This window comes from Egretta garzetta, unplaced genomic scaffold, assembly GCF_000687185.1.
Source record: "Egretta garzetta isolate BGI_Z169 unplaced genomic scaffold, ASM68718v1 scaffold175, whole genome shotgun sequence".
NCBI lineage: Eukaryota > Metazoa > Chordata > Aves > Pelecaniformes > Ardeidae > Egretta > Egretta garzetta.
The window spans coordinates 2,965,641-2,992,816 of record NW_009259860.1 but is presented as its reverse complement, the minus strand read 5'-3'; the positions used below and the strand labels follow the sequence as shown (position 1 = coordinate 2,992,816).

The window sequence follows — 27,176 nt, the reverse complement described above, 5'->3', positions numbered from 1 at the left end:
CATTCCTGCAAAAAAACCCCAACCTCTTCCACTTCTACTCTCATCAGTATTATAAATGGGATCAGGTCTCTATGAAAGTTTGAAAAAATGCATCACAATCTGACTGTAGGAAAGAAGAACAGACCAAATGAATAGGGAGGTATTTCTTCCTCCTCCATAACCCTCACCACTGTGTGCTACTCCTGGGATTCCTGGGTGGTGATGCTGGGGGAAAGTGCTCAGTCTTGGTGAAGAATCCTGTGGAGAAGTAGGACTAAACAAAGGCTTTTCAGGTTTCTTCATTGTAGGAGAAGACATATCTGCAATAGAAAAACAATGGGACAGAGACATAAGCTTAGAAGCCTCTCTCAGGACACATCGTTTTGTAGACTGAAGATATTTATTTTTACTGTTTTTGCATAAATACTGTTTGGTGACTCAACTCCCCTATGACCAATAAACTAATTGTAAACTGTTGCTTTCAAACTTGAGAACGAAGAATAATTCCCTAACTGGTCTTTGTCCTGCAAAACAGAAACTACATGCCTTTCATACCAGACAAGCCAAACAGTGAAGAAATGCATGTCTCCAGAACCTCCCTAGACACTTCTCAGCTCCCCAGAACATCACCAAATCATCTGCTCCTTCAACAGCCACATAATCTTTATTGCATTTTTTAATGGAACACCTATAGTCAGGTGTGTAGGGTAACTGCCATACACATGCTGGTTTATGGTATTTATTACTTTGTTATTTCAAACCCATCCCTCACCCTTCCCAAAACCATAGTGAAACAATGTATCCTCCCTAAGAATAAAGGATACTTTAACTTCTCTATCTCATATTTTCCATGTCGCAAGTAGGGCCTTCCCACCTCTTCCTTCCAGTTTCCCTAACAAAACATGGCTTTAGAGCTCACTGTGTGAAGATAACACACTAGTAGGGACAAATGTGTCATTTCTACCATGCAGGGTTACTGCTAATGCATAAAGAAAAAATACTGGTTTCTTTCTGAAAGTTTAAATTAATTAAACAACATTTCATAGAATCATAGAATGCTTTGGGTTGGAAGGCACCTTTAAAGGTCATCTAGCCCACTCCTCCTGCAGTGAGCAGGGACACCTTTAACCAGATCAGGTTGCTCAGAGCCCAATCCAACCTGGGCTTGAATGTTTCTGGGGATGGGGTATCTACCACCTCCCTGGGCAACCCCTGCCAGTGTTACACGACCCTCATTGTAAAGAATTTCTTCCTTATATCTAGTCTAAACCTACCCTGTTTTAGTTTAAAACCATTACCCCTTGTCCTGTCACAACTGGCCCTGCTAAAAAGGTTGTCCCCATTTGTTGGACTTTGCACCAAATTATTTCAAAGTGAGTTATAATATTTTTATAGGACACACATCAATATCATAAGTGGGTTCCATTTCAAATCAATGGCACTAACTCATGTTTAAAGCAAAGGTCATTTCTTAAGTACTTTACTGGACTGGGGCCACGCTGCAGCTGACTTTCCTACATGGACCCCTTTTGGCACTTTTAATACTGGCACACTGTATTGTGCTATTCAGGGGGACATAAAATCATCTTAGAAGTCAAAGACAGGCCTGTAAAACGTGAGCACCTTACTGAAACCAAATGGGACCAGCGCTTTGTGAACTGTCTGGAGTTTAAGAGTGGACTTTAAGTTTTCACCCTGAAAGCCATACTTAGAGCAGGACCCATCAAACTGAGAGATCACTTGTCTGCTCTGCCCTACCCTGCTGTCAAGCCCTGCGTAGGCACTGGCACCAGACCCAGAGCAGACTCTGCCTTTGCTCCTCCACCATCTCCCTGTAACTCCCCTGGTCCGGACTACTAAGTCTTCTGATTTCCCAGACACCCTGCAAGGTCTTCCAGAAGGCTGCAGAGAAAGGATTTCATTCTGCAAAACATTCAGCAAGAGCAAAGAATTGCTTTACAACAGAGCAATTCAGCACTCATTCAGTTTTAACAGATATGACAAAGGTTACTGTATGCTTTTTATTATGCTGATCTGATGCAATTTTATGTCATTATCAAAAGCACTGAGTGCTGACAGAGGCACCTCTAGCAGTCTTATCAAAATTTGGTAAGTAAACTGTTGTTGAGGAAGAATATTTTGTTTCTTTGAATCCAGCAGCAGGTAGCAAAGACAAAGTTGCCAAACAGTTACAGTTTTGTTGAATACATTCTGCTAAGCTAAGAAATAATTTTTAAAATTGCAAGATTGAATTTTTTTAAATTGAGTTTTTCATAGGCAAATCATGATAAGAAGGCACATTCATTCTGGAATGATTTTCAAATGTTTCATTATGTTTTATTTTCTGCTCAAATGACAGCCCTAGCTTCTTCATATAAGGCCCTAGCTCCATCAGAGCAAGAAAATTCTCACACCTCCACAACAGATGTACGGTTTTATAAAAGCCCAGGACAAAATTAACCTGCTATTGTCTTTGTACCGTGGTTCTGTGCATCCATAATCTCTGTCTCTGCAGAAATGCTGCAATGTTACAGTCTGAGAAAAAAAATAAGAGTGCCTACTAGCTTGGAGACACAGCCTCTCACTACAATATTGTGGTCATCAGTAGTTGTCACAGAACTTATCAATGACCAAATACCTCATTGACTGTACCACATATAGGCTATCACAAAGGACAGAATGTACAAACAATTTCATTTTATTTCAAACTAAAAGTACTGCACTTAAGTCTCCCTAAGGAAAAAACAAACCATGTACTGGAAGTGGAAAATCTTTTCCTTATGTAAAGCTCATATTCAACAAAAGAACTCATGAAAGAAAGAGCTGCCTAGCTCATGAAGGTCTGCATGCGTCAACAGCTCTGATGTCTGGAATGCAACCGAGATTCAATTTGGTTGGTGACTGTTACTTCATTAAACAAGCAAAAGTTGTTGTGTTTTTCAAACCCAAAATATTTTAGTTGCTCGAAAGAAGTATGCTATATGAAGTGAAATGTAATCAGAGTATCCATTAACCCCCAAGCAGCATCACTAATTTGAAAAGAATTTACTGAGAAGGAGGCTGGTGACTATGATAACCCTAGCATTTCCTTTAAAAATGTGTAATTTATTCCTGCTCCTACTTTACGGAAGTAAGAATTGCAGTTAGCACATAGAAAACAGACAGCAAAAATTACAAAGCAAACTCAAAGGCCTTCTCATACATAAGGGGGTTTCCTCAGCAAGGTGAACATGACTGCTAGTCAGGAACAGAAAATTCAGCACTGCCGTAAAAATACTCGTTACCTACCCAAAGAGCAAATTCAATGTCTACTGCACAGCACACCACCATGAAGTACTTCCAGAAGAATCTCGTTATACATAGCACAGGCAACTGCAGAGAATAACAGCTGAAGTGCAGGCAGCATCTTCTTTGTTAAAATGATGCACTTTGCACTGAGAAGTCATTCAGGCAGCCCCTTCCTGCCACCACCCCAACTCCCACAGACCCCATGTCACTCCCCGTGTGTGCCTGGCTGTCGTAACAGAGCATTCATGCTCCTGCCACTGCCAAATAACAGATGCAGTCAACATGGGAGGCGGAACAATAACTGTATAGGTTAGGAAGAAAGGCTGCAGCCATCTCCTCCTTGACCAAGAGAGGAGGCTTAGAGCTTTAACTGGAAGGCGCGCAAGTTAAATTTCTTTGGGGAGTTACCAGTTATAAAAACAAAAGTTGGGGAAAAAAAATGCAAAGCAGTTTTTCACTGTCTTTAATTCTACTGGTAAGAAACAGTGCCTTTAAATAAAGCAGAATGAGGAAAAGTGACAGGGAGACTTCATATGATTTCACTAGCAGCTTCTACATAACAGAAAACACACCATTTTCTCATTTTAAAACATGCCTTATCTTTTCCACATCATGAGATATACTCTAGTAGCTACACAGAGCTTAGCTATATACTGATAATTACCTAATGAGTGACAAACAGAGGTCACAAAAATAAGCCACTTGCTCTTACATCTGTGTAAAAGTTTCAGGAATGAGATTCCAATCCTTACTACTTTGAGAATGAAAATAGAAGAGTTTCAAGTGTGATTTATTTTTAGACTTTTGGGAAAAAAGCGAAGTACAGATGAAAAAGCAGAAAGATGCCAAAAGCACTTGGACAAAATTATCAAAAGGTCTACATTAATCAGGTGCTATGTCTTGTCCTGCTGAGAATTTTCTTCAAATGCAAAAAATAGGCTTTTTTTTTTTTTTTAAATTCTCAGTGCTGTTTCAAATCAGTCTTCCCTGTATTCTCATGTCACTGTGGAGATACAGTATGTATGCACCCAAACAGGTGGCATGTCATACATTTTAAAGCATCACATCAAAGAAAAAAAAAAGGGCTTATGCAGATAAAAAGAGTCAGATCATCTCATCTCCCAACAAGGTAAATCTGTCTACGTAGGAAGGCAGAAGAGATGCTGTGAAGCGTAACGTATGTAGCCTGTTCATCAGCAGCTTGCACAAATGGTGCTCCAGATGTATAGCTGTTCAAGACAGCCCAAGGCAACAATTTTGATCAATTCTAATGTGGTGAGGTGCTGCAGGGAAAGTGTGCAGAAACGTGTTTACGTCAGCCTTTAATTAAACTGTTGTTCACTTCCAAAGAACCTTAGGAACCACTAATGAGACACGAGTTTTGGCAATTTCCTTATCAAAGCAAACACCCTCTTCTTCGTCTGAGGCAGCTTGTCATCCAGGCCCTTCCCTGGATGAACGTCACCTTGGCACGCCACTCGGCAAGCCACCTGTTAGGAGAACAGCTAGAATCGAACAGTGATCCAGGGCAAGTTCAGACACCCACCTGCCTGTTTCTGGACACCTGATCTGCTTTCTTGCTCACCATGACCACATGGCAGTTTCTCTTTTTTGCTCACAAGACATGCTTACGGGCAGAGTAAGAAGGAATCATAAACAAGCATTACATCTCTTTTAATCCAGTTTATTCTTTCACTTTTCTTAATATATTTTCTGCTGCTTAGTTTCACAAGTCTTTCTTTACAAGGCATGCTCCTGCAGACAACAATCTATAAAGATTCATTTGCAATTCACTAGTTGTAACATCTCCTCCACAGAAAGCAAGGTAAAACAACATTCAACTTACTGTATGTATAACCACAGTGAAAACAGGAAAACTATGCGAGTCCATAGCACCACTGGCAAGCTATAAGAGACAACCTTTCATGCTACAGTTTTAAACAAACTGCTCTTTTCCCAGAAGCAGTACCTGGGATAATCTCTGATGGCAGGATACACTACATCACATCCAGCTGGGCCTCACTCTCCACTGCCTCCACCACATCTGGCAGGTATGCTTGCACAAAGCACATGTGAAAACTTCAGTAAAATTTTGAATTCACATCAGATAGCTGTATGATGATGATGATGAATCATGTCAAATCCCACTGTGCTCAGTGGAATTGGTTTTGTTTCACACCTGCGCATGTGAAAAACTAGCAGAGCCACTCTGCACAGGCAGAGCCCGCATCACTTATTTTCAGATGCACACAGTCTCATTTCCTTTAACACTGTAAGCGTTCAGTATTTCTCAGCTATAGGTCTTAATAAGGCACCTAACAACGAATATTGGCAGCTGAGTGACTCTAAAGCACAACCATCTCTTATTTGTAAGAAGAAGGCTTTGTTATATCTGTCCTAAGGACTTGGCATCAGGGCTGGGTGGAAACCAAGAATGCTGAAAAACAAAGTGTTTTAATTCATTTATCTTCTTCACACAAAAGGAATAGTGATATATTTTTGTGAATAAACAGGAGAGACAGATGTGCCTGAACAGCTTGTTGTCTGAGATACTTGGTGCCTAGAACAGAGAAAGACTTGCTAGAATACCTGCCCAGTATCAGGCAGAGCTCAGGTTTTGCATCTTGCTCTCCCATTATCCCAACCTGTGCCCTAGTCATTGGCTTGTTCGTGTCTCATTTCCCCCCTGTAAGTTTTAGCTTGGACCAGAGAGAAACCCTCCTAAGAATTTATTTATTTCCATGAGAAATTCAGTTCTGATAATCAGTGTTTTCCTGAATGGAAAATCAGCAAAACAAACCAACCAAACAAACAAACAAATAAACATCATGATCAGTTCTGTTCCATGACTTTCTGAAACACGTATAGCAATTCTCAGTGTGAAGGCTTTGCTTTTGAGAGACACAGTGAGGTATTATATGAAGATACATACACATGTTGTTTAGCAGCTGAGACTGTTCTAAACTTGAGGAGCAGCCAGTGTTAAGGTTTGAAGAGAACTGCTCTCTTCACTTTGGAAAACCTGATCCCAGTTTTATTTTTGCTTCTACATCAAGTGTAGAAAAGCATTTTACATATGAAAATTTTATACTAGAGTAGAATATTTCAGTGCCTAGGGATTTGATAACCTCCCATCTTCAAATCAGCCTACTTAGCGCCAATGTTATTTTCACAGGCACACCTCCAATATTGCACAATCCCGTCTGTTAGACTGTGACACTGGTTTTCCTATCAGGAACCATGCCCAAGGCTAATCAAACACTCTGTTGTGCTGTTTTGCCATTTCACAACAGAGAAACTATTTCAGTGTATTATCTTCTGTAATTTGTAGTGAAAAACCTAAGAAGAGGAACTAGACTAGAATTTCTTCCAATGCCATTTTCAGTACTTGCAAATTGGCGAGCAAAACACTACAATATTGCAATTCAGAAAAGCTACAGCAAAACAAAGAGTAAATTTCTTACAATAGCAACTGAATTGTTTCATTGTTCATTCTCTATTAATCTTTTCTAATAAATTACATTTTATTTTGCATTGTTCAATAAGTATTAATATACATAAAAGAAGACAGTGATGCAAGAACTTTCAGACAACTGAAACATGAGCATCAGAAACCCTTTAGATGGAGTAAACATGTCAGTCTTCTCATCCTTACCCACATGCAAACTTGCAGAATACGGTACTCCATTGCCAACAGTTACATTCTGTGGGATGTGTTAACCCCGATGATTTTCTTTTCCTCAACAGAAAGGGGTTTGGACAAAAGATAGAAGGGTGGTATCTACCTGCCCCTATATCTCCCAGTGTACAGGGGTGGGGGGGTGCAAGGGTGGAAAACCCAGACAAGCATCTACACAAACGAGTTGTAGGATGCTTTTTGTTGGTGTGTGTGACTAGCTGTACAAAGTTGGACAACAAAATTTCTTCATTGTGTTACTGATTAGCCTACTTCCTATGGACAGAAAGCAAAATGACTCAGTACATTTCCTGTTAAATTTATATACACTAGCTTTAGAAAAGTAGAATTCTAGTGCAGTTACTTATGTTAGGGTAATTGGGAAAGTTGCATACACATTTCCTAAAATTAACTTACTTTATTTATTTATTTTTCAGTTTTAACAAAAGGCAGTTTATAAAACAGGAGAAGAGGAAAGATATGATGGTCAAATTAGAGCATTAATATTGAACATGTACACATCAAAATCATCCACATCCCAAAGTAATTTCAAAAAATGTGTAAAGATAGGACCTAATCCCATAACAGTTGTTTGACACTGTCAGATGACAGGTAAGTAATGAACTGCCATACTGAAGAGATTATTCCTACTTAAATTTACATCTATTCCCACTAAGATTAGGCTGAAACTATGGCACACTATTCTGCAGTAGCAGTGGGCAGCAATTCTTTATCCTCATCCTTCAAACCTACCTTCCCTCTCCTCATCAGCAAGTAACAGTCAGCCACCCAGGAAAGGTTCATAATCAGCATGACTGTGTTATCATACTTGCACTGTTTCCTGCGAGGAGAAAAATACTTTTTTTTCCCATGTACTGATCTGCTGGCATAAAGCTGGCCAGCCTTTCTCACCCTACATGCCTCATACCAGAAGCATTGTCCATCTGTGAGACCCCTGAGACAGAGGTGCCACGACAGAGACCGTGGGGAGCTGGGGCATTGCTGTTGGAGGGAGGTGAGACCACAGTGACCCATGGGGGTCGGCGGCAGAGTGCCAGCCTTCACCTCTGCAGCCTCTCCTACCTCACTGCTTCCCACAACTTCAGCCTCAGTTTATCCAACCACCTCTGTAACAACACAACCCATCAGATGTCATATGGGAAGTACTTAGGAGTAATTCAGAGCTCATTGGGGTGGCTACCTGTTAAACATGGAGCAGGCAGTGCAAGTAATAAGGCTGACTTCAGAAACAAAAATAAAAAGCATGAGACCAAAAATACAACATTGCTGCCACAAAGAATGCACTATAAGAAATATTTACACTGTCATTTACAAACCCATATGAAGCTCCAAGTACTCTGTACTGCCATAAATAACCCTTAAGCAGTTGCAGTGTACTTTAGGCACTCGACTACTTTTTTATTTAACTTTACACTAAAGAAACAGACTGGGCCATTCCATCATCTATGAATCATTGTTAAGAGATCTGATCCCAGTAGATAGCTGTGATAGAAGAGCATTATGGGAGGCTGTGAGAAAATCTAATTAAAAAGCCAAACAAATTATAAAGACTTTAGAGTACATTTTAGTCATTTATTAAATTATCCTACAGAAAATCATCCAAACTCCAAGGAAAAATGCACAGCTATAACATCTCATTAATGCTGAGAATCCAAGGAACTTGGCTAGAAATTGAAATCAATATTGTAACCTTAACTGCAGAAGTCAGAGAAGTATTCCCAATTTCTAATTCAATAAGATTAAAGAGGCATTTGATATAAAACAATGTAAGGGAACTTGTTGATTTAGAAGCATTTAGGTTTTGGCACCTCCTTTTTATTACTATGATAGACTATATTGGTAACAGTTTAGGATGGTTTAATAGGTGTGCCAAATTAATTTAATTGTAGATCCATCTGAGGAATGGTTTTGAACTGAGGTAAAACCATTAACTCACACTGAAATATTCTACGTTGATCAAGTTTTATACAGTTTATATGAAAGCAGTAAAAAAGAGAAATTAAGATCCTTTTCAACGGTATCTATGTATACAGCACAGAAACAAAGGATCTATCAATGAATACAAAAAGGAGAGGTGCCTAAAAAAAGCTACCATATGTAGGCTAAATTCATTTTTTCTACATCATGGATGTACCATAACTGGAAAAAAATATCAGTGTAGACACCTACGATTCATGAGGAACTAAATACCTATTCTTTTGGTAACTGAAGATATTCTGCACCACATAGGCTAAATCATAGAGAATAATACTTAACCTACAATTTCTAATAAGAGCTGATCAGTTTCAAAAACACAAAAGAAATCTCTAATTCAGCAACACTGGAATCGGACAATTACACGTAATAGCTCCTGGGCCGAATCTTGCATTAAGGCATGGATTTTATCACTAATTTCAATCAAAGGACGTCTAGAGTCACCATCAAGGTAACAGGATGTTGCCATAGTATAAAGTTCATCACAGAATAAGTGCTATGCATACAAGAAAAATATCCTTTTGCCCTTACATTTTTCACTGATGTATATGAGAGATGCATATGCTAGCTCTGAGTGTATTCAACTCACTAATCACACATGGAAAACATTAAGTAATAGGCCTTGCCACAACATATTAGTCAAAATAAAAGACAAAGAACCTATAATGAGATTTTTTTACAGTGACTTTATTGAGCAAATAACAGCCATTTTCAGGAACGCAAAAAAGCAAACCTTTTTGTATGCTTCCTACTGTATTTGTCTTTCTGTCTGTATTTCTAAACATGTTATTACTCTTCATACATTCAGAAACTGGTCTACCTGGGCTGAAGGAAAAGTCAGCTCCCTGCTCTGCCCACAGTAGAAACTTCCTCACCTGCTACTCTTAATATTTTAAGATACTTATGAACAAATTGTAAATTGGTCTAAAGCTATTCTAAACACAGAAAAACAGATATATAATCTCTGTTGCTTTATTTTTGGAGAGACTGTAAACTTAACTTCATGCTCACCCAGTAATGGAAGATGTAAATTTTCTTGATGTACAAGCAACTTCAGTCATTTTAAGATAATGTTTTTGCTGTCCTGTTCATGGATTTTTTTTTCTTTCTCTGCCTTTTTAATTAAAAAAGCATTTGAAAGCTCCTTCACCTATTTTTCTACACCTAGTGCCTTTCAAGCTCTAAGGTTAAGAAAGCACTTTCATTTTTATGAAAGTAATGTTTAACTTGTTTTACATACCAGCAGTTTTTCTTGTAAAATTGCCACTATGGAAACCAAAAGTAAACAAATTCCCTATTGATTTTAAATTTATTTTCAGTATCATGGCAGAACTACTGATTTTTAATGAGCAGACATAATGCCCATTCATTGAACACTACCAATGTCTTGTTCTGCAGCCAGGAAGAAAGGAGAACCCACCTTGAGGCCTCCCAGGTGAGTCTTCCTTTGCTAATGCTATTGTTTGTTACCATGATGCCACTTTCAGCATCATAGCAGCCAACAGGCTAGTAGAAGCCATGGCTAAGAATCTTCTCTGGAAATACACTTTGAAAAGTTACTCTTGGTAAAAAGTACCCCTCACTTTACAAATGTGAAGTTAAGAAAACTTAACAAGTGGCAGCATTTAACTACTGTGCACACATTATACTAGTTAAAACCATAGAAAATTCAGATAGATCCATAAGGTGTGCATGGGTATTTATATAAATATATATATATATGTATGAAAGGTATGTGTATCTGTGAGTATACATTGATTAAAGAGTATTTTGAAATATTAAAAAATACAATGCCAGATGTAACAGAAGTTACTAACAAGACATAAATTGCTTTAAAACATGCTTTGACATACAAGGATTTTGAGAACTCAGACTGAGTCAAAACCACAGAAATGCATTTAACAGACATTCATCAAGGTAAACGTTTGCAAGATGAATTTGTCTGTTAGATGGAGGCTATGAGTTTCTAGAGCATTAACATTCAGAAGGAGCATGAGGAGCTGGAAAAAATCCTGAACTCTGTCCAACACAGGCCACCAAAAAGCCAAGGTGATCTGTTACCGTTCTCAACTCCTGGACCACATTAACTACTTCCTCTTTTAGTTCCCTCACTTCGGAAATGAGAATGTCCATCTTTGACGGTCCATGAGAAGAAGGCCCAAGAAGGAAAGAGCCATCGGGAAGGACCCCAATGGGGAAGGAGTGTCCGGTGGGTGGGGAGAAAGCAAAAGGGGACAAGTGTCCAGAAGAGGGGTATCCAACAAAGGGGCTCGGGACCTGAGAAGTGGAGGGTCCAACAGCTGCTGGCCAATCAACAGGTGAAGGCGGTCCAGCTGTTTCAGTTTTAATGGTATGCTGGCATCTTGACTCTTGACTGTTGGTAGAGGTGGGTGAGGTGTAAGAGAGTGAACATGATGAAGAAACTGTAAAATTAAAATTCACTTCATTGTATATTGACATTCAGTATTTGCAGACACCTGACTACTACAGAAATCCACATGAATCTCTCCACTTTTATCATGATCAGCGTGCATTGATGATAACCCCTGTTTTATTTGTTTACAACATACACAGTGTTGTAACACTGTAACAGTTAAACAGATCTCAAGGACAAATACTGAAATTGTCTGCAATTACGTTAATGCACTTTGTCAAGCTAGCTTTTAGAGGGGAAGCCATAGGTGCCCACGCTGTGCTCTGTTCTTCTGATATTCCTGTTTTCTTATGAGTTAAGGAAAAAAGTATCTATCTGATTTACTTACCAATTAATAAATCAAGATGCTCAACAACAGTTCTTAGCCTATCAGATCTGAAGTATTTTTTATCCACTGCACTAGTCGTTAGTCCCCAAATGGGGATGGTGATTTTTTTTTACTGTACAAAATTTTATCCTCCTCGGAATTTCTAAAACACTCAGAAAATTTACTCACGCAAAAACTTCCATCTATTTCACAGAGTATTAATACACTACTGCAGCAACTCAAAATTTTGTTTAATATAGAAACATGTAAAGAATGCAGTACCAGTAACCTGGAAAAAAGGAAGACTGCAAGAGATTTACAGCAGATAACTTTTTAGATCTAGATATATTTCTAATTGGTAGAAATGTAAGTCATGATCCAGACATTATTGAAGTTAATAAGACACTCTGTTGTACAAAAAGAGGTACAAGAGAGAGCAAGCAACTTGCACAAAATCTGACAGCAGATACAGAAATTGAACTCCTAATTGTCATGTTAGGGCTCTAAGTAATGCACCATTCTCAAGCTGACTTTCCCCTTTCTTAGGCTCTGGGATTGTTGGAGGATGGTTAGTTACTTGGAAGGCTAATGGTAGAAAGAAAGGTTGGGAGAAATCTTTGCAGTTATAAACCCGCCTATTTCGCTCTGCAGGAAAACCTCACACCCGTTTCAAAAAACATACAAATAGAGTCATATTTCAAGTATTTTAACACAGTAAAAATAATGTCAGAAATTACAGAATCTTCCCACAATGACCAAATATATGTAAACTCAAAACCAACATTGTAAATGCATGGTAATATTTTTTTTAATCTGTTTTTGAAACTGTTGCATATACTCTTGTGGTTACATGTATTTTTTAAATAGTCAAAAACTTTTGCAAGCCAATTAAGTAAACCTCCAGGACAGCTTTTCCTTTCTTCCATAAGGATTTATAATCTGTTTTCAATAAATACAAATAAAAATTTACTTTTACTTCTAATTTTGGTTAATTAGAGGTTTTCATATTTTTATATTAGAACAATAAGATTCATAACAATACTAGAGAATCAGATAATGAAGTCACTGCTCATAACCCTCCGTGGACTGGTTTTGCCATCTAAAGTTCCCATTTTTCAGATATGCTTACTTACTTCTGCCCAGAATTACATCTTCAAACAGTCAACTCCCCTAAAATAGACTATAAAACACCACATCTGGAAATCTTATCAAAACATTTTTTGGAAGTAGTACAACAGGAAGAAGACTGATAACAGTAAAAGGACAAAGTCTGGAGTCTTACAACTGAAAGTAGTGTGGTATGAGGAAGATTTTATTGTTGCTGGACTAGATTTCTTTTTTTTAGTTTCAGCAATGCCACATACTGGCTAAACCACAAGTACTCCTGTAGTTATGTTCCTATGCCGCACGATGCATGCTTGCATGGTAGAGAAGCTGTAGAAACTATGATTACAACAGTATCATTCATACAGAATCACTCCTCTGCTGATGTCTTTCCTATTAAACTTTATATGTTTTTCACAGCAATAAAAGGTTGATCTAACCTGTTCCATCCCACTGCAAATTTTCATCTGTCAGATTTTTAATCTCAGTATATTTCTGTGTAACCCATTAATATTTGTCCCATTCTCTCTATCAGAATACCCTGAGACACCTATAAAACCCCTAGCTAAATTCCAACCTATTTCAGCCATCATTGTTTTATTGTGACTATCTCCAACTCCAAATCCCCAATGTCACCTCATTTCTGCTACCTTACAAATGTAGCTAAATAAAGATATGAAAAGCCTTCATGACAAAACAATCTTTCAAATCTATGTTATTTCTATTTCTATGAAAATACATTACACTTAGGTATGCAGATGAAGAAATGAGATTTATTTCAGGTCGGAAGTTAGAGACTTTGCTCTGTCAAGTTCAAAACAGAGGTGATGAAACTGAAATCAGTAATGCCATATCTTAATATCAAACCAATTTCTGATTTTGTTTCTCTTAGAAAAGTCAGAATTGCATCAGAGTGAAAGAGAAGCTACTTACACTTAAACATGATACCTCTGCATATTCTCATTTATGGGTACTGTGGCATGATTCACATTTCTGGTGCTGATGACCTTTGGAGACTGCCTGGAAAAAGAGTGCCTGTTGGGACTACATGAGCATCCCCTGGTGACACTGGATGAACACAGATGTGATCCCAAATGGCTTCTCCTTTTTTTTTTAATTTATGCCTAACCTCATATGACATGCAGATCTCCATGGGAGAGAAGGAAGTAGCACCAGTGAGTTCTCTGGAGTATGAACTACATCCAAACTTTTATTTCTATTATCTTTGTGCGTGCAGGTATAAGGAAACAGAATACACATTTTCACAAATATCATATTCTGGTAAGACCTCTGTGTCCAAAAGGAGCTTTACACAGATACGTGCTAGTATAACGATGATATCAAACATCTAACAAACTAGCAGCAGAACAAATATGCCAGGAGCTGTGGCATACCCCTTCCCAGTGAAGCCAGGTAGCAAGGACAGGCATTGCAGTCACTATCTTGCAGTGTTTCTGCAGCAGCAGGATAACCTCAAAGTGGCTGGAGCCAAACATAAATGGTTAGGGGCAAAAGGCTTATGCTTCCTGCAGTATAATGGTTTCCAGACTGGACAGTGGTGTATCTGTCCCTCTGCAGGACTGGAAGAACATCTTAAGGACATAAAAAACGAAGTCCTACATAGTGTCTCAAAGAAAACCTCTCTGCCAGGGATCTGATATACTTTCACTAGGCCCAGCAGTGCTGGAGAACTGGACATTCAGGGAGGAATGTAAACTCCAGGAAGCAAAAATAAAATATGCTGTTTCAAGTCTATCTCTTTTATTCTCTTTTTCTCATCTTTTAGAGTTCTCTGGTTTATGAACCATATAGAGAGAGTTAAAGGCTGTTTCAGTCCAGAAGACTAGCTACCCAATGGCACAGAAGTTAAGTAAAGGTTCATTGTAAATCTACTCAAGCCATCTGAACAATTAAAATTGTTCACTACTGGTAAGTATGACAGGAAGAAGGCTGGTAAAACTGAATAAATCCAGTGTTCACAGAGCACAGTTCTCTGCAAGAAGAATGATTCAACATCTAAAAAGCAATTGAGATAGCTGGGAACTACAGAGATCATCTGTGAAAGCTCTGTCAGCAGGACGTGGGCTCAGCTGTCCATGTGGCACCACATTTCCCGGAAGCCCCTATAGCTCACTCAGCAGCCCAGAAAGACTTCATTTCACAAGTGGGGATATGTGGAGACCACTTCAGAGAGGAACGATGGGCTGTTTTCCCCACAACCGCAAAAATAATCTATTTGAAAAGCACAAAAATTAGCTGAGGTACAATCCTGTCTTTTACGAGAAATCGTAATAAAGTGTCATGGCAAAACAGGTAACAGTCACAGAGGAAAATATTTTGCACAGAGGGGAAGATCCTGGCTGGAAGAACTGCTATTTTGCTGTTTTTAAGTTTGGTTATGCAAAGCCATGTGCAAGATTTTATTTTTTTTTCACTTCAACAGTGAATGCTGCAAACAGCTAGAAATAAGAAAATATCAGAGGCTCCATGAGAAACAAAAAGTACAAAAGAAACGATGAAGAAAAAGACTAGTCAACACTGTGTGAGAGGAACAGCCTAATGATGAGAACACAGATCAGAGGGTAAGCAGAAGCAGATTAAAAGGAGACCAGCTATAATGAAAATAAATAAGTGAAAATAAAAGTGAAAATAAAAGGCAGCTAAATTAAATACCAGCCACATGATACCTTGCACACAGAGATGAAAGAGGAAACTTAGCAGGCAAAAAAAAAAAAAAAAAAGAAAGAAAAAAGAAGAAGCCTAAAACAACATAAAAATTAGGTAAGACCAAAGGATTGGTTGGCTCCTGAAGAACTGAGAGCAATGATGAGCAGTGGACAAGGAAAAGCAGGGCAAACATTGGAAGATCAGCAAAGGAAGCAAGGGCATGACTTTTTCTCTATTTCATTTTTACATACTGTGCTGTACATTTCACAGGCTCTCTAAATAGCTGCAGCACCTCAGCCACAGGATCCATTAACCAACACCGTTCAAATACATGTGAGTACAAACACGTTTTCACATCACAAAAGTGAGGGAAAAGACTACACTGGCATCTAGGTTTATCAAGCATCAAGATGACATGAGGGAAAGTTATGATAATTAATTTTACTGTTTTGACAGCCATAATTTCTTCTCCACACAAACATGTTCCTTGCTTCTGATAACCCAAAACACAACACCGCTTACCAACACCCTTTAGCATATGGATATAGTCCCACAGAGCTGTATGTGGGCTCTTCAGAGACGAGCCTATTGGACCTACTCTGAGTCACATAGTGTGGACTACACGCACATACAGGAGCCTGTCATACTAAAACAAAAACTAAGTAAAGCAGCAATGACTCAACCACAGTATGGAGATGTTTTGGTTTTTACTCAAAACCATTGTACTTGAATCCTGCTGGGATGACCACAGCATACACATCAAGTGCCTCACTTGTCACACATCTTTTCAAACAACAGGTAAAGCAGTCACCAGATGGTTGTTTATAACATATCCTGTTGACTGTTGGTTCTAACTACATTTACAAAACCAGTAAATACACATACCAGACAGCAAAATAATGATTCTTCTAAAAAGCCATCATTTTATGTCAGTAAGAAAGGCAGAGGAAGATATTTACTGTATATTTTAATATACTTTGAGGTAAAATGGTGCTGTGTTACTCACCTTGATCTCTTTCATGCCATGTCCGACTCCCCGCAGCTGGTGAATTTGGAGAAGGATAAAAGTCTCCTGTTGGGCTTGGCTCCATATTTTCATCTATGGAGATAGTTTTGGGTCTTTTGCTGTTGAAGTAATGTGAGATTTGGCAGTGAATATGATATGCAGCTAGTAGTGGTATATAAACTGTTTGGATTTCAACAAATATTTCAATAGAAAGTAATTGAGGCATGCAAAGCACAAAAAAAAGTGGGTATTAGAGCTTACATTAACATACATAGACAATGTTATCTAATAACATGTAATGCAGGTATGTGCTTGCATTTTTCACATGATTTAATATTTCAGAGATGGCATGAACATGTGACATAAAAATCTAACAGCATTCGGCTGAACAACCAAGAAACAAGTTCCTGTAACCCACCAAAGAAAGGTTGTGTCATGAGAGTGTTAAACACTATGCAGAAAAAATAAAAGCAAAACAGAACTGGAGGAGTATTACTAGCAAACTCAAGGTAAAACAGGAATTTTTCTGAATGTATTAATAAGGAAAAAATGTAGTTTGCTGTATTTCATCAGGTCAAAATCCTAAGCTTTTTAAAGAGGTCTAACCTGAAACAAAGTCTTTTCATTTTAGACTGGTTTAATTAAAAACAATAAAAGGCCCATACTTCAAGTCACACTATATAAAATGAGGCAGCACTTCAATACAGCGGAGGGAAGTCAAGTTTCTTCATAACAATATATACTGAAGCTGTTACGCTGACTGCCGGTGAAAACCAGGGTGAAGGTTTTAATGGTAGTGGTGTCGTCGTCATCATTATTATTATTATTATTATTATTATTACAATATTATCATCATGACAACACTCTGAGAATTAATCTATCTATTTCTAACACATATTAGGTGAATTTCTAAGCTGAAAATATGATGGAATTAAATAGGAGAATATGAGCAAAAGCACCAGGCACTGGTGGAAGAGCACCCCAGCCCCCTGACAGTCTTGTTAAATCCTGTCCTGCTGTGCAGACACTTCCCAACTCACTGGGGTGCAGAAATGTGGGGCAATGAGGTCCTATAGTGCATATGATTTCATGGTACATCAGACAGTTTCAGAAAATGAAGGGGCCCCAGGGGTGTGACAGACGGTACATTATATGGGAGTCAGAAGGAGGGCACAGCAGATTCTCCACCTCTGTGGGCCCACCAGCTGCTCCTGAGGGAGTGAATGGGGTCTTTCTCAGAGTTGGGAGAAGGAAACATGTTGAAGCAAGGAAGAAATGGGTCCCTCAGATCAAACTGCCTGTAGAAGGCACATGGAGACCCTAGAAAAAATTTAGAGAGCCTGTGACCACCTCACATGTTCCTCCTTGTTCCCACTGTGCTGGGAAATGCCCCTTGTAAGGGTAAGGCAGGAAACACACTTTCATGAGCTAGGGCAATGCTATGGGTAAAGACACCTTGTCTTTACATACCTCTCCTATCATCTTTTCCACGGGGAACAGTATCTGTCCCAACATATCTTTCAAGACGGAGGTCCAAGAGGGAGCCCTTTGTGCCTACAACCATGCTGTGGCATTGAGCCCTGCAGTAGGTTCCCAGCTGCTAGACCTTCCTGCAGTTCAGCAGCAGTTTCAGGATGCATAGCTGATCTCTCAGCAGACAATTTAGTGAGCACTTTAAACCCCAACAAAAGTTATTATCGTCTTCGGTATCAACAGCAATGATGCAATAATGACACCACTTCAGATTACAAGATTTGTAACATATATATCTATACACAGCTTATGGTAACATACATAAGTAGCCTAATCTCACAAAATCAGAGGAAATTCATAAGATAGTTGGCTGTTGATAGTATTTGTGAATTGTTTGTCCTACACTATTAAACTTCCTTTCACATTAGCACTTATTTCAAGATTTTACCTGCTTGGTGGAGAGGACAAGGACCTCTGTAGATTTACACCCGAATTCATATCATGATAATATGGCTGGCTCGGAAGCTCTCCAATTGGGAAGTTCACTCCAGTTCCCTGGGTTATGGGTGCTGAAAAACACATCATCATAATGAATCAAAGATAACCTTCTATCTTTTTAGCCATCTTTTCATTTTTGAGAGTGGGAAAAACATCAAGATGTTACTACATGTATCTAATTTCCTGCCTCTTGCAGAAACCAAGTACAGACAAGTTCTACCAATGTTTATATATCTTAAAAAGTGAATTATCTTCCCCAATCCCTAGAAATCCCTTAGCAGTTATGCAGACATAATATCTTTGTTGTGTAACAGATAACCTGGAATCATCAATATGAAAAAGGCAACACAGACCTCGGCACAAAGTTAAGCCTTCTGTAGAAGGACTTTTATAATGAGTGGGGCAGGGTTTATAAGGACAGCTAACGTTACTTATTAAAGAACAGAAATAACTAGAAAGAACAAACTTGGGGACACATAAAATATTTTTCCCTTAATATTAACTCTTTTTTACTAATATTAGCCTTCTGTGTTGACGGTATGTTTTGCTGCCTCCTTTTCTTTCACCCGGTGCCACCGGTACTGCTTTGCATATGTACACCTACACACACATTCAGCGTTATCTTCACCTCCTTACAGAGTCTGTGTACCATACGTCTTGGCATTTCAAGAATAAATTATATGTTACATATTGTGGTGTATTTACCATTGTTCGCTGTCTGTGCATTGTGCATTTTAACTACCTTTGGCACTTAAAAGAATAATTGCATGTTGTGTAATGTATCTGAAGGTTTGTATTTTTCCTGACAGTTAAAGTACAACTCTGTTGCGGCTTGAGGTTAAACAAATGCATGGTAAGAAATCCCACAGAAACCACATGCTTTAAAGCTTATTATTAGAAGTATATAGTGTATAACAGCTGCAGAAGGTACGATTTCATAACATAACTGCAATATTGATTCTCTTTTACTCTGAACGGCCTGATACTTTAAAATGCATTTAACCACCTGACAACTAAAAGAAAGCTGTATTTTACGCATCCTCAGCCTCCTAAAACACCAAACCCGTATCTTCAGCCAGCTCAAAAAAGGATATGTCTTAGCACTGCAGGATGGCAATGCTCAGTATTTTGCTGAAGGACTTAACACAATTTTAATTGTTGAATATTAATTTCTGACCACAGCAAATGCAATGACATATGCATCTTAAGCCTCACTAAGTTAACTAAATTCCTCAAGCACCCTGACCTGGAATGAATTAACTCCTGTGCAAAATTTGGACAGACAGATTTGGAAACTTGTGCCTCACTGGTTTTGTCCTCACCTCATCAGAAAAGAGATTTTCCTGGACCATTCTGTTGTAATAATGTTGGTGTCGTCACTGCAGACACTTCTAACTATAACTTTCAAGTATTTCTGTTCACTTCCTAATGAAGTCTTAAGAGAAATACTTTAATAGTGTTGATAATAAAGGGAGAAAAGAAGCATTTAGAAAGCAATGGTAGATGAAAATATGCACTGGTTTTCTGCCATACTGTTACAGCAAATTCTTAGATGTCAACAAAACAGAGCTTCTTGTTTATGTTCATTTTGATTTTAATTTCTGCACTAAAAGCTTCAGTTGTCCTTTATATTTCGTGCTACTTTTTTTTGGCATGTCCAATGCCAAAATAAGCCAATATAGTTAGAAATTCAACTACAGCCAGTGCTACAAGTAAAAGAAACACAAGCGTAAAATACATTGTTAGTCATCCTTTGTATCCATGCTGTGATATTTCCTTAAGAGCCACAAATTCAAAAACAAACTAAAAGAACAATCAGATGGTTCAGGAAAATCCAAGAATGTGTAGGACAACCTAAAAAACCTGCAAGTCTAACAAATAGAAGGTTTTGTTACGTATGGTAATTTTATTGACATATCAGTTCATTAAGCTCTGAAGAGGGACACATAACAAATTAATTCAATCTTTAAATATCAAAGAGACAAAAGAAGGCTTCTATTTGTTTTATTACAAACACATGCAAGATGAACTGTAATAGTGTGGTCAAAGATATCAAAACTGTGTGTGCTTACAGGCATTTCCTATGCATGCTAAAACTTGGGGAGAAAAAAAAACTTCAACAAAAAAAACTTTCACTTGATTATATCAGGCTTTGGAAATGATTAAATGCAAATTGTAACTTACTTCTGGACACCCTTACAAGTTCTGACACGTTGAACACTCCAGATTTTACAAAACTGTCTTCAAGGTACACTGAAAAAGATCACAATACCATAATCAGTATAATGAGAAGATTAATAAATAACTATAGATAAGTTTATACACCAGCTAACAACTATACCAACAGACTCCCAGAACTATAATACACAAATCAAAGTACACTGAAAGCTGATCAGAGGATCTAATGAGAGCTGAAATTCAGGCAGAGATGCAAAAAGTCTTGAGGAGTCGTGAGAAAGCAATTTTTTAATATGTGTATGAAAACTAACAAGCAATACACTCTGAGTTCCTAGCTAACCATCCAGACAATGTCTAAAAACTAGTTCCTTTTATTAGTATATACTCAATTTTTAAGTCAGTGTTGAACTAAGAACTGTATCAGCTGGACTAAGCAATTTCACCATAGAGCAGTCCTGTCCTTGCACACATTTCTGCTAAACAGATTTTTGCTTAACTCTTACCCTGCTGATAGTGACTTTACACTACCACCTCCATTACCAGATCACCACCTCTGAGGCAGATGAGGGTTTTAATATGATTGCCAGTAAAAGCAGGAACTAGACAAAACAGTTTTCAGTGGGGTTTTCATATACATGTTGAATTATTTATCTAGAAACATATGTATAAGAAACCATATATTATTGTTTTGGCTTATGTTTACCCATTCTAAGATAAATGTATATGATACACTTGCCCTGCCATGAGATTCAGGCATAACTTGGAGCGCAGCAATGAAACAGCAGCTGAAAATCAAGACTTACCTATCTCAGTAACTAGATAACCTTATAAAAAGGGAGCCGAGAAACCCAGGTTTCTGTGGAAGCCTCATTTCCATAATCACTGCATAAGCTGACTTGACTGAGTTTGAGTTTACATGACATCACAGCCCTTACAGGTAGGAATGCCAACCATTCACCAACAGAAATATTTAGGTCTCCACTTGGTGCACATTGCTGCTCCAACAGTATTACTTTTTTATTTGCTTTCATGTGAGTTGGTGCACTAAGCATTCCTTGCTGTGGTTTCTCTGGTCTCTTTTCTGAATTAACACAGCTTTTTTCTTTTGGAAATACACTGTCAATTTTCTGTTCCAAATGTCTGAATGAGTAAGAGCATTCTAAATGTCTTAACTAACAAAACCAAAAAACAAATAAAAAATACACCTATCGGAATATTTACTGATTTGGAAAACAATGGTTCAGTACTGTTCTCTTTAGGTTTCTTTTGGCAATTACAGCTTTCATCTTCAAGTAATTTAAGAAAACACTGCCAATATAATCAGAAAAGTGACTGTAAAGCCAGGACACTGCACTTGAGTGATCTGTCCTTGGTACATCTGGAGAAATCTCTACTTACTTTTCAGGGTCAAACAAGGGGGACAGAGGCAAAAAGAGCGGCTTTTACTGCTTACTAGCAGTCTTGCTAGGCCCACAGAGCCACCTCACCCAGCACATCTGATATTATTTACCCGTGCAGGTATAAACATTGCACCTGACAACTCAAGCTGAAAGAATGTGAACGCATCCAACCGAGCACATTTCCTGACATCTCTGTTACGCTGTTACACCTAGAAGCAAATGACAGTTTTCCCCATCTGAAAAACCATCCCAGGAGCAAGTACAGTGGGCGTGCAGAGCACCATAGGCCTGTGGGATCATCCCGAACGGTGTTATATCAATGCCATCATCTCCTCATCTTCCAGTCAACATCACTTCATACAATATTCCTGCATGCCTCTTCATATAATATCCCTGCATGTCTTTATTTCCACTGGTAGCTCTGCAGGTCTCCCTCTTTTTTCTTTCACTTCCTTTCACATTCCTCTCCCTCTCATTTTCAACAGCTTCTCTCCATATCCATTGCTTTTTCCTCTCTTGTTGTCCTTCACCTGGATGTTGCAGGCCTCTCTGCAACCTTATTAATCTTCAGTTTTTAAGAAATAAGAGCCTTTCTCTTTTACCTTCTGCATTCTCGTGCTCCCTTTCTCCATGTTTTTTGTGTGGATGAAAACTTGACATGGCTTCTCAAATATTTACTTCTTTATTTGACAGATCTTGGCACATCCACATCATTAAAAATTGCAAAGAATTAATGTTTCTTTTTCCCTTCATCCCCAGTTTTCATTTTTTAACCTAAGAATGGGCAAGCTGGATAAATGCTAATAATCCTCTGACAAAGGCAATCTTTCCCTTCTCTGCCTATTTCCTCCAGCAGGAACAGTCTGAAGTAGTACATGGAAGGGAGACTTCCAAAGAAAAATTTGGTTTCTTGATTTTAGTTGGCCTGTAAGTGAAGTGTGGCTTAAAGCCAGTGTACAAATATGCAGCCAGCTCTGGAGCTGGTAATGAGACAAGACTGAACTCCTCTACTGCTTATCCAAATACCACTACTTTGATGTACAACTTCTCTCATTCAAGTTAGGCTAACTTGAGAGGACCTTTACCCAAGTGTAGATTAGTCAAACTATCATTACAGTGAGAACAAGCCCTGAGGCTCATATTAAAAAACAAAATGCCCTTGTAGGGTTTTATATGTAAGAACACAGATGTATACGTGTGTATGCACACACACACAGAGACACATGTGTTTAATCTTCAGCCTTCTCTCATGAATTCTTGTTTTTCTCACTGGTAATGCTGAGAATACCCACATAACATAAAGAGCAATATAGTGTGTTTCTCTCCTTGTGCTAATGAAATGGGAGCAGGGAAAACATTCTGCCACTGAGTGGTACCACTATTTACCACTCCTTCACAAAAGGATGCATTGCTGACTGATGGATCACTGTCTTTCACCCAGGTTTCACCCTGCCTTGGATGGTCCAAAAATTATACCCACAGATATATGCAAATACTTTGCCTGGCATTAAGAAAGAGAGGGAACCTACTGTCAATCTCAATCAAATTAAAAAACAGCTTGATTTTTTTTCTTTATATAATGTGACAAAATATTATTAAAAAATGGATGCAACAATAAACAGTCTATGTCACAGGCACTGAGCAACTTCATTCTGAGCCTTATGTCCTAACAGAGAAGGTGGATTCCAGCAGTGCCTCCAAGTGCAGAAAAATAAACACAGTATGTTCAGTTCCAGCACCAGTGGACTTCAACAATTTTAACTAGTTAGGAAGATAATCCATGGTGGGTATGTTACAGAACTGTTCTTGGATGCCAGCTGTGCAATAGGAAAATGTTCTGTGCCATTAAACTGCCATAACTTGTTGCAGAAACATGCACTCTACATACAATAAAGGATAAACAGCAAGACTGTATACAGCAGGACATTCTGACGTTCCGACTTTATGGTGTGAGAACCTGTGAAGCTGATCTCCCTACTGAATAAGAGTTAATATTCATATTCACATTATTACACTGCATACAAGAAAAAAAGATGTGGTGATAGTCCATACAGTATAGGTCTTACTGGGTTTTTGATTAAGCATTCCCTAATGTATGGTTGACATTAACGTGCTAAAGAGCCTTAAATTAGCATTCTTGGTGTGTTTCTGATCTGTTCAGTACAGAAACTAACACACTTGGTAACAGTCTATTGTTGTATTCCTCACAGAGGATTTACTGTGTCTTTTGATGGTCATGATAACACTTTGCTGTCTTTATCGTTCAAACCTAGTCTAAGCACAAAGTATTGTCATTTACTAAAGCTCATCTTGCCTGAGATCACATTCTCTAAAATGCATTTCACTAATTGTCATTATTCTTAAAAATCTGAGTTCCATAAAAAGAGCATTTCTGCCAAAACCATTACAGTGCAATTCTGACTTCCAAAACCCATAAATAATAGTGGATTTTTTTCTGTATTTCCTTTTAGTTTTTGTACAGAGTGAGTATAAAATCTGTCTTCTCTCCTTACCTTTTTTACAGACGACTCATTTCTGAAAAATAAATTTTCCAAACAATACTACAATGCCCAGACCAGTGCCATCAAGGATGAAAGATAAACAGGTTAAGCTGAGTAGCAGTTCTGATCAAGCTCTCCTCATACAATCAGTAACAGGAGAAACCTTCAGTAATGCCTCCAACTGCTGTAGAAATTATTCTGTCCTAGTCCTTATACATTTTCCACTCTATTCCTGCGCTATGCCTTCAAAAGCTGAGCTACAAGTATAGCTTTTAACTATGCTAATACTTAAAATGGAGAAAAAAAGGTTTAAGTCTACCGAAAAATATTTTCTGTTTGCACTAACATGTACTGTAAAGGGCTTGTTCTCACATTACTTAAAAGCTTACCAGTGATGTCTGGCTTTACAAATCTTTAACCAGCCTTTTTTATGTCTTCTGATTTAATTGTACTTTTATGAATAGAACGCCTGTTTACATTCTACTGCATATTGACTAGTGCCAAAACATAAAATTGCTTCCTGGTATCATTAAACATCTATTTTTTTCACTGATACATCTTTAATTTTGAGCAACTTATAAAACAGGAGTAAGGATCCAATCAGTGCAGGAGACAATCTGTATTACTGTTCTTTTTTATTTAAGGATCTTTAAAATGAGGAATTATACAGTAGTAGATAGACTTCCTAGCAGTGAGACAGGTTCAACATCAGGAGCTACTGTGAGAAAAGAGGCTGGAAGCTTCAGCCTTTTGTACAAAATACTAGCAGAGAGATGTAGCTTGACTTTAAATTATGCAATGCAATGTTCTGGATGCTGCTACAGGGTTGTTCAACTTCTGAAACTGCTACAGTTAAAGATTAAATAATTTCATTCTATAGCTTCTTTTGTTTAAGTCTTTGAAAACTGTCTTTTTAAGGATCAGCTCTTGCTGTTCTCTGCAATAGCAAACCCCTACAGGAGGCTCTTTAATTTCAGCAGGGATCCTAGTGGCATACAGCTATGATTCACAGTCAGAACTGGTAGTGAAAAATCAGTCTCACACTGCTCATAGTAAGTTAGTATACCATCAGCAGACTTGCAGTTTGTTTTCTTATTGCATGCATTTTTAAGCCAGTATCTTAAAAAAAGTGCCAGAAGCAGGTTCCCACACAACCAGAATTACTTAGAGGTAGTTAAGTGTGGATAACATGAGCCAAGGTGTGATACAGAAGATTTCAGTAACAGACCCATAGAATCATAGAATCATTTGGTTGGAAAAGACCTTAAAGATCATCGAGACCAACCATACCTGTCCACCACTAAACCATATTTCTAAGCACCTCGTCTACCTGTCTTTTAAATACCTCCAGGGATATGGACTTGACCACTTCCCTGAGTAGCCCATTCTGGTGCCTGATAACCCCTTCTGTGAAGAAATTCTTCCTAACATCTAATCTAAACCTCCCCTGGAACAACTTTAGGCCATCTCCTCTCGTCCTATCGCTTGTCATTTGGAAGAAGAGACCAACACCCACCTCACTACAACCTCGCTACAACCTATGTTATTACTTATATATGATGATATCATTTGAAGCAGTTGAACTAAGGTCTGTCCAGAGAATGAAGCTATTTTGGTTATCGCACAATTGTCTCCAGCCTTGTTGCATATCCACAGTTTGTTTCGGTTTTCTTTCCTGAAAGTTGCGATGATGTTGTGCGATGATGTTGCGATGGGACAGGAAACAAATGTTACAAAAATATTGCCTGAATCCATTGAACTTTTTAGCACGATAAGGAACTAAGAAGCTGCCTGTGCCATTTTCAAAAACAAATGAGATTTTCAATACTCTCAATTTAATAAGCAGAACTATGATATTCTTCAACAGTGCCATAATTTGAAGAAGTAAACCCCTGGTTTAATGGACTCTGGAATCCATGTTCTGGAATCCAAGAAGTGAGTTGCCTCGAAACCTAGCAAGACACAGAAAGGGTGACTAACACAAATGCATACTAACTTCCACTCCAGAAGGTCCCAGACAAGACTTAAAAAGAGGTTGGGGAAGCTGCTTTTTAACAGCTACAGGATTATCAGGTACAGAAAAAGGAATTTTCTGGTGCCAAAAAGGGTTTCTGGAATTCTAACTGGTAACATAAGAGTTTCTAGTAAATTCTTGCTCTGCATGCTTTGGAGTAAAAACCATCATGCTCACCATTGAACACAACAGCATCAGAAGTGAATATGGCATCAGAAGTGGTCACAGCATCATTCATTTACACAGTAGGTTCATAAAGACGGAGAGCCGATGCAAACAAAAATTCAGAAGTAATCCTAAGCCAGTAGACAGTAGTAATTACTCACACCAAATTTCAAACCAGCATGCAAGGCCAAAAGCTCTTCCTCTTGGAAAAAGGGCCCATACAGTCTCTGCAGGTTTCTGATTGTTGAGATAGCACAGCTGCACACTACCCCCGTTATGCCCCACCTGGCTCAGGACTGAGGGGCTGACAAGGAAGAGTATCACCTCTCAAACACTGGCATTACTAATTCACAGAGCACTTGGGAAAGGAAAAACTCCACAGAAAATCAAGCCCTGACCAAGCCCAACCTTGTTTTATTTGAAGATCACTATCTGAGATGGCACAGCTGCAGGCATATGGGAAACAGCAAGCACTTCAGAATATCCAATCC

General features: G+C 38.4%; 1 protein-coding gene across 3 annotated transcripts in view; it reads right to left on the bottom strand.

The window, feature by feature from the left end:
• Window positions 1–27,176, bottom strand: part of NFIB (nuclear factor I B) — a 271,990-nt gene that overhangs the window by 38,740 nt on the left and 206,074 nt on the right. For all 3 annotated transcript variants that reach the window (XM_035895570.1, XM_009640034.2, XM_035895571.1), the window contains exons 4-7: window positions 20,612–20,680; window positions 18,378–18,498; window positions 16,457–16,575; window positions 168–299 (exon numbers count right to left, since the gene is read on the bottom strand). In XM_035895570.1, coding sequence (XP_035751463.1) covers window positions 168–299; window positions 16,457–16,575; window positions 18,378–18,498; window positions 20,612–20,680 — 441 coding nt within the window. The remainder of the gene's footprint in view (window positions 1–167; window positions 300–16,456; window positions 16,576–18,377; window positions 18,499–20,611; window positions 20,681–27,176) is intronic.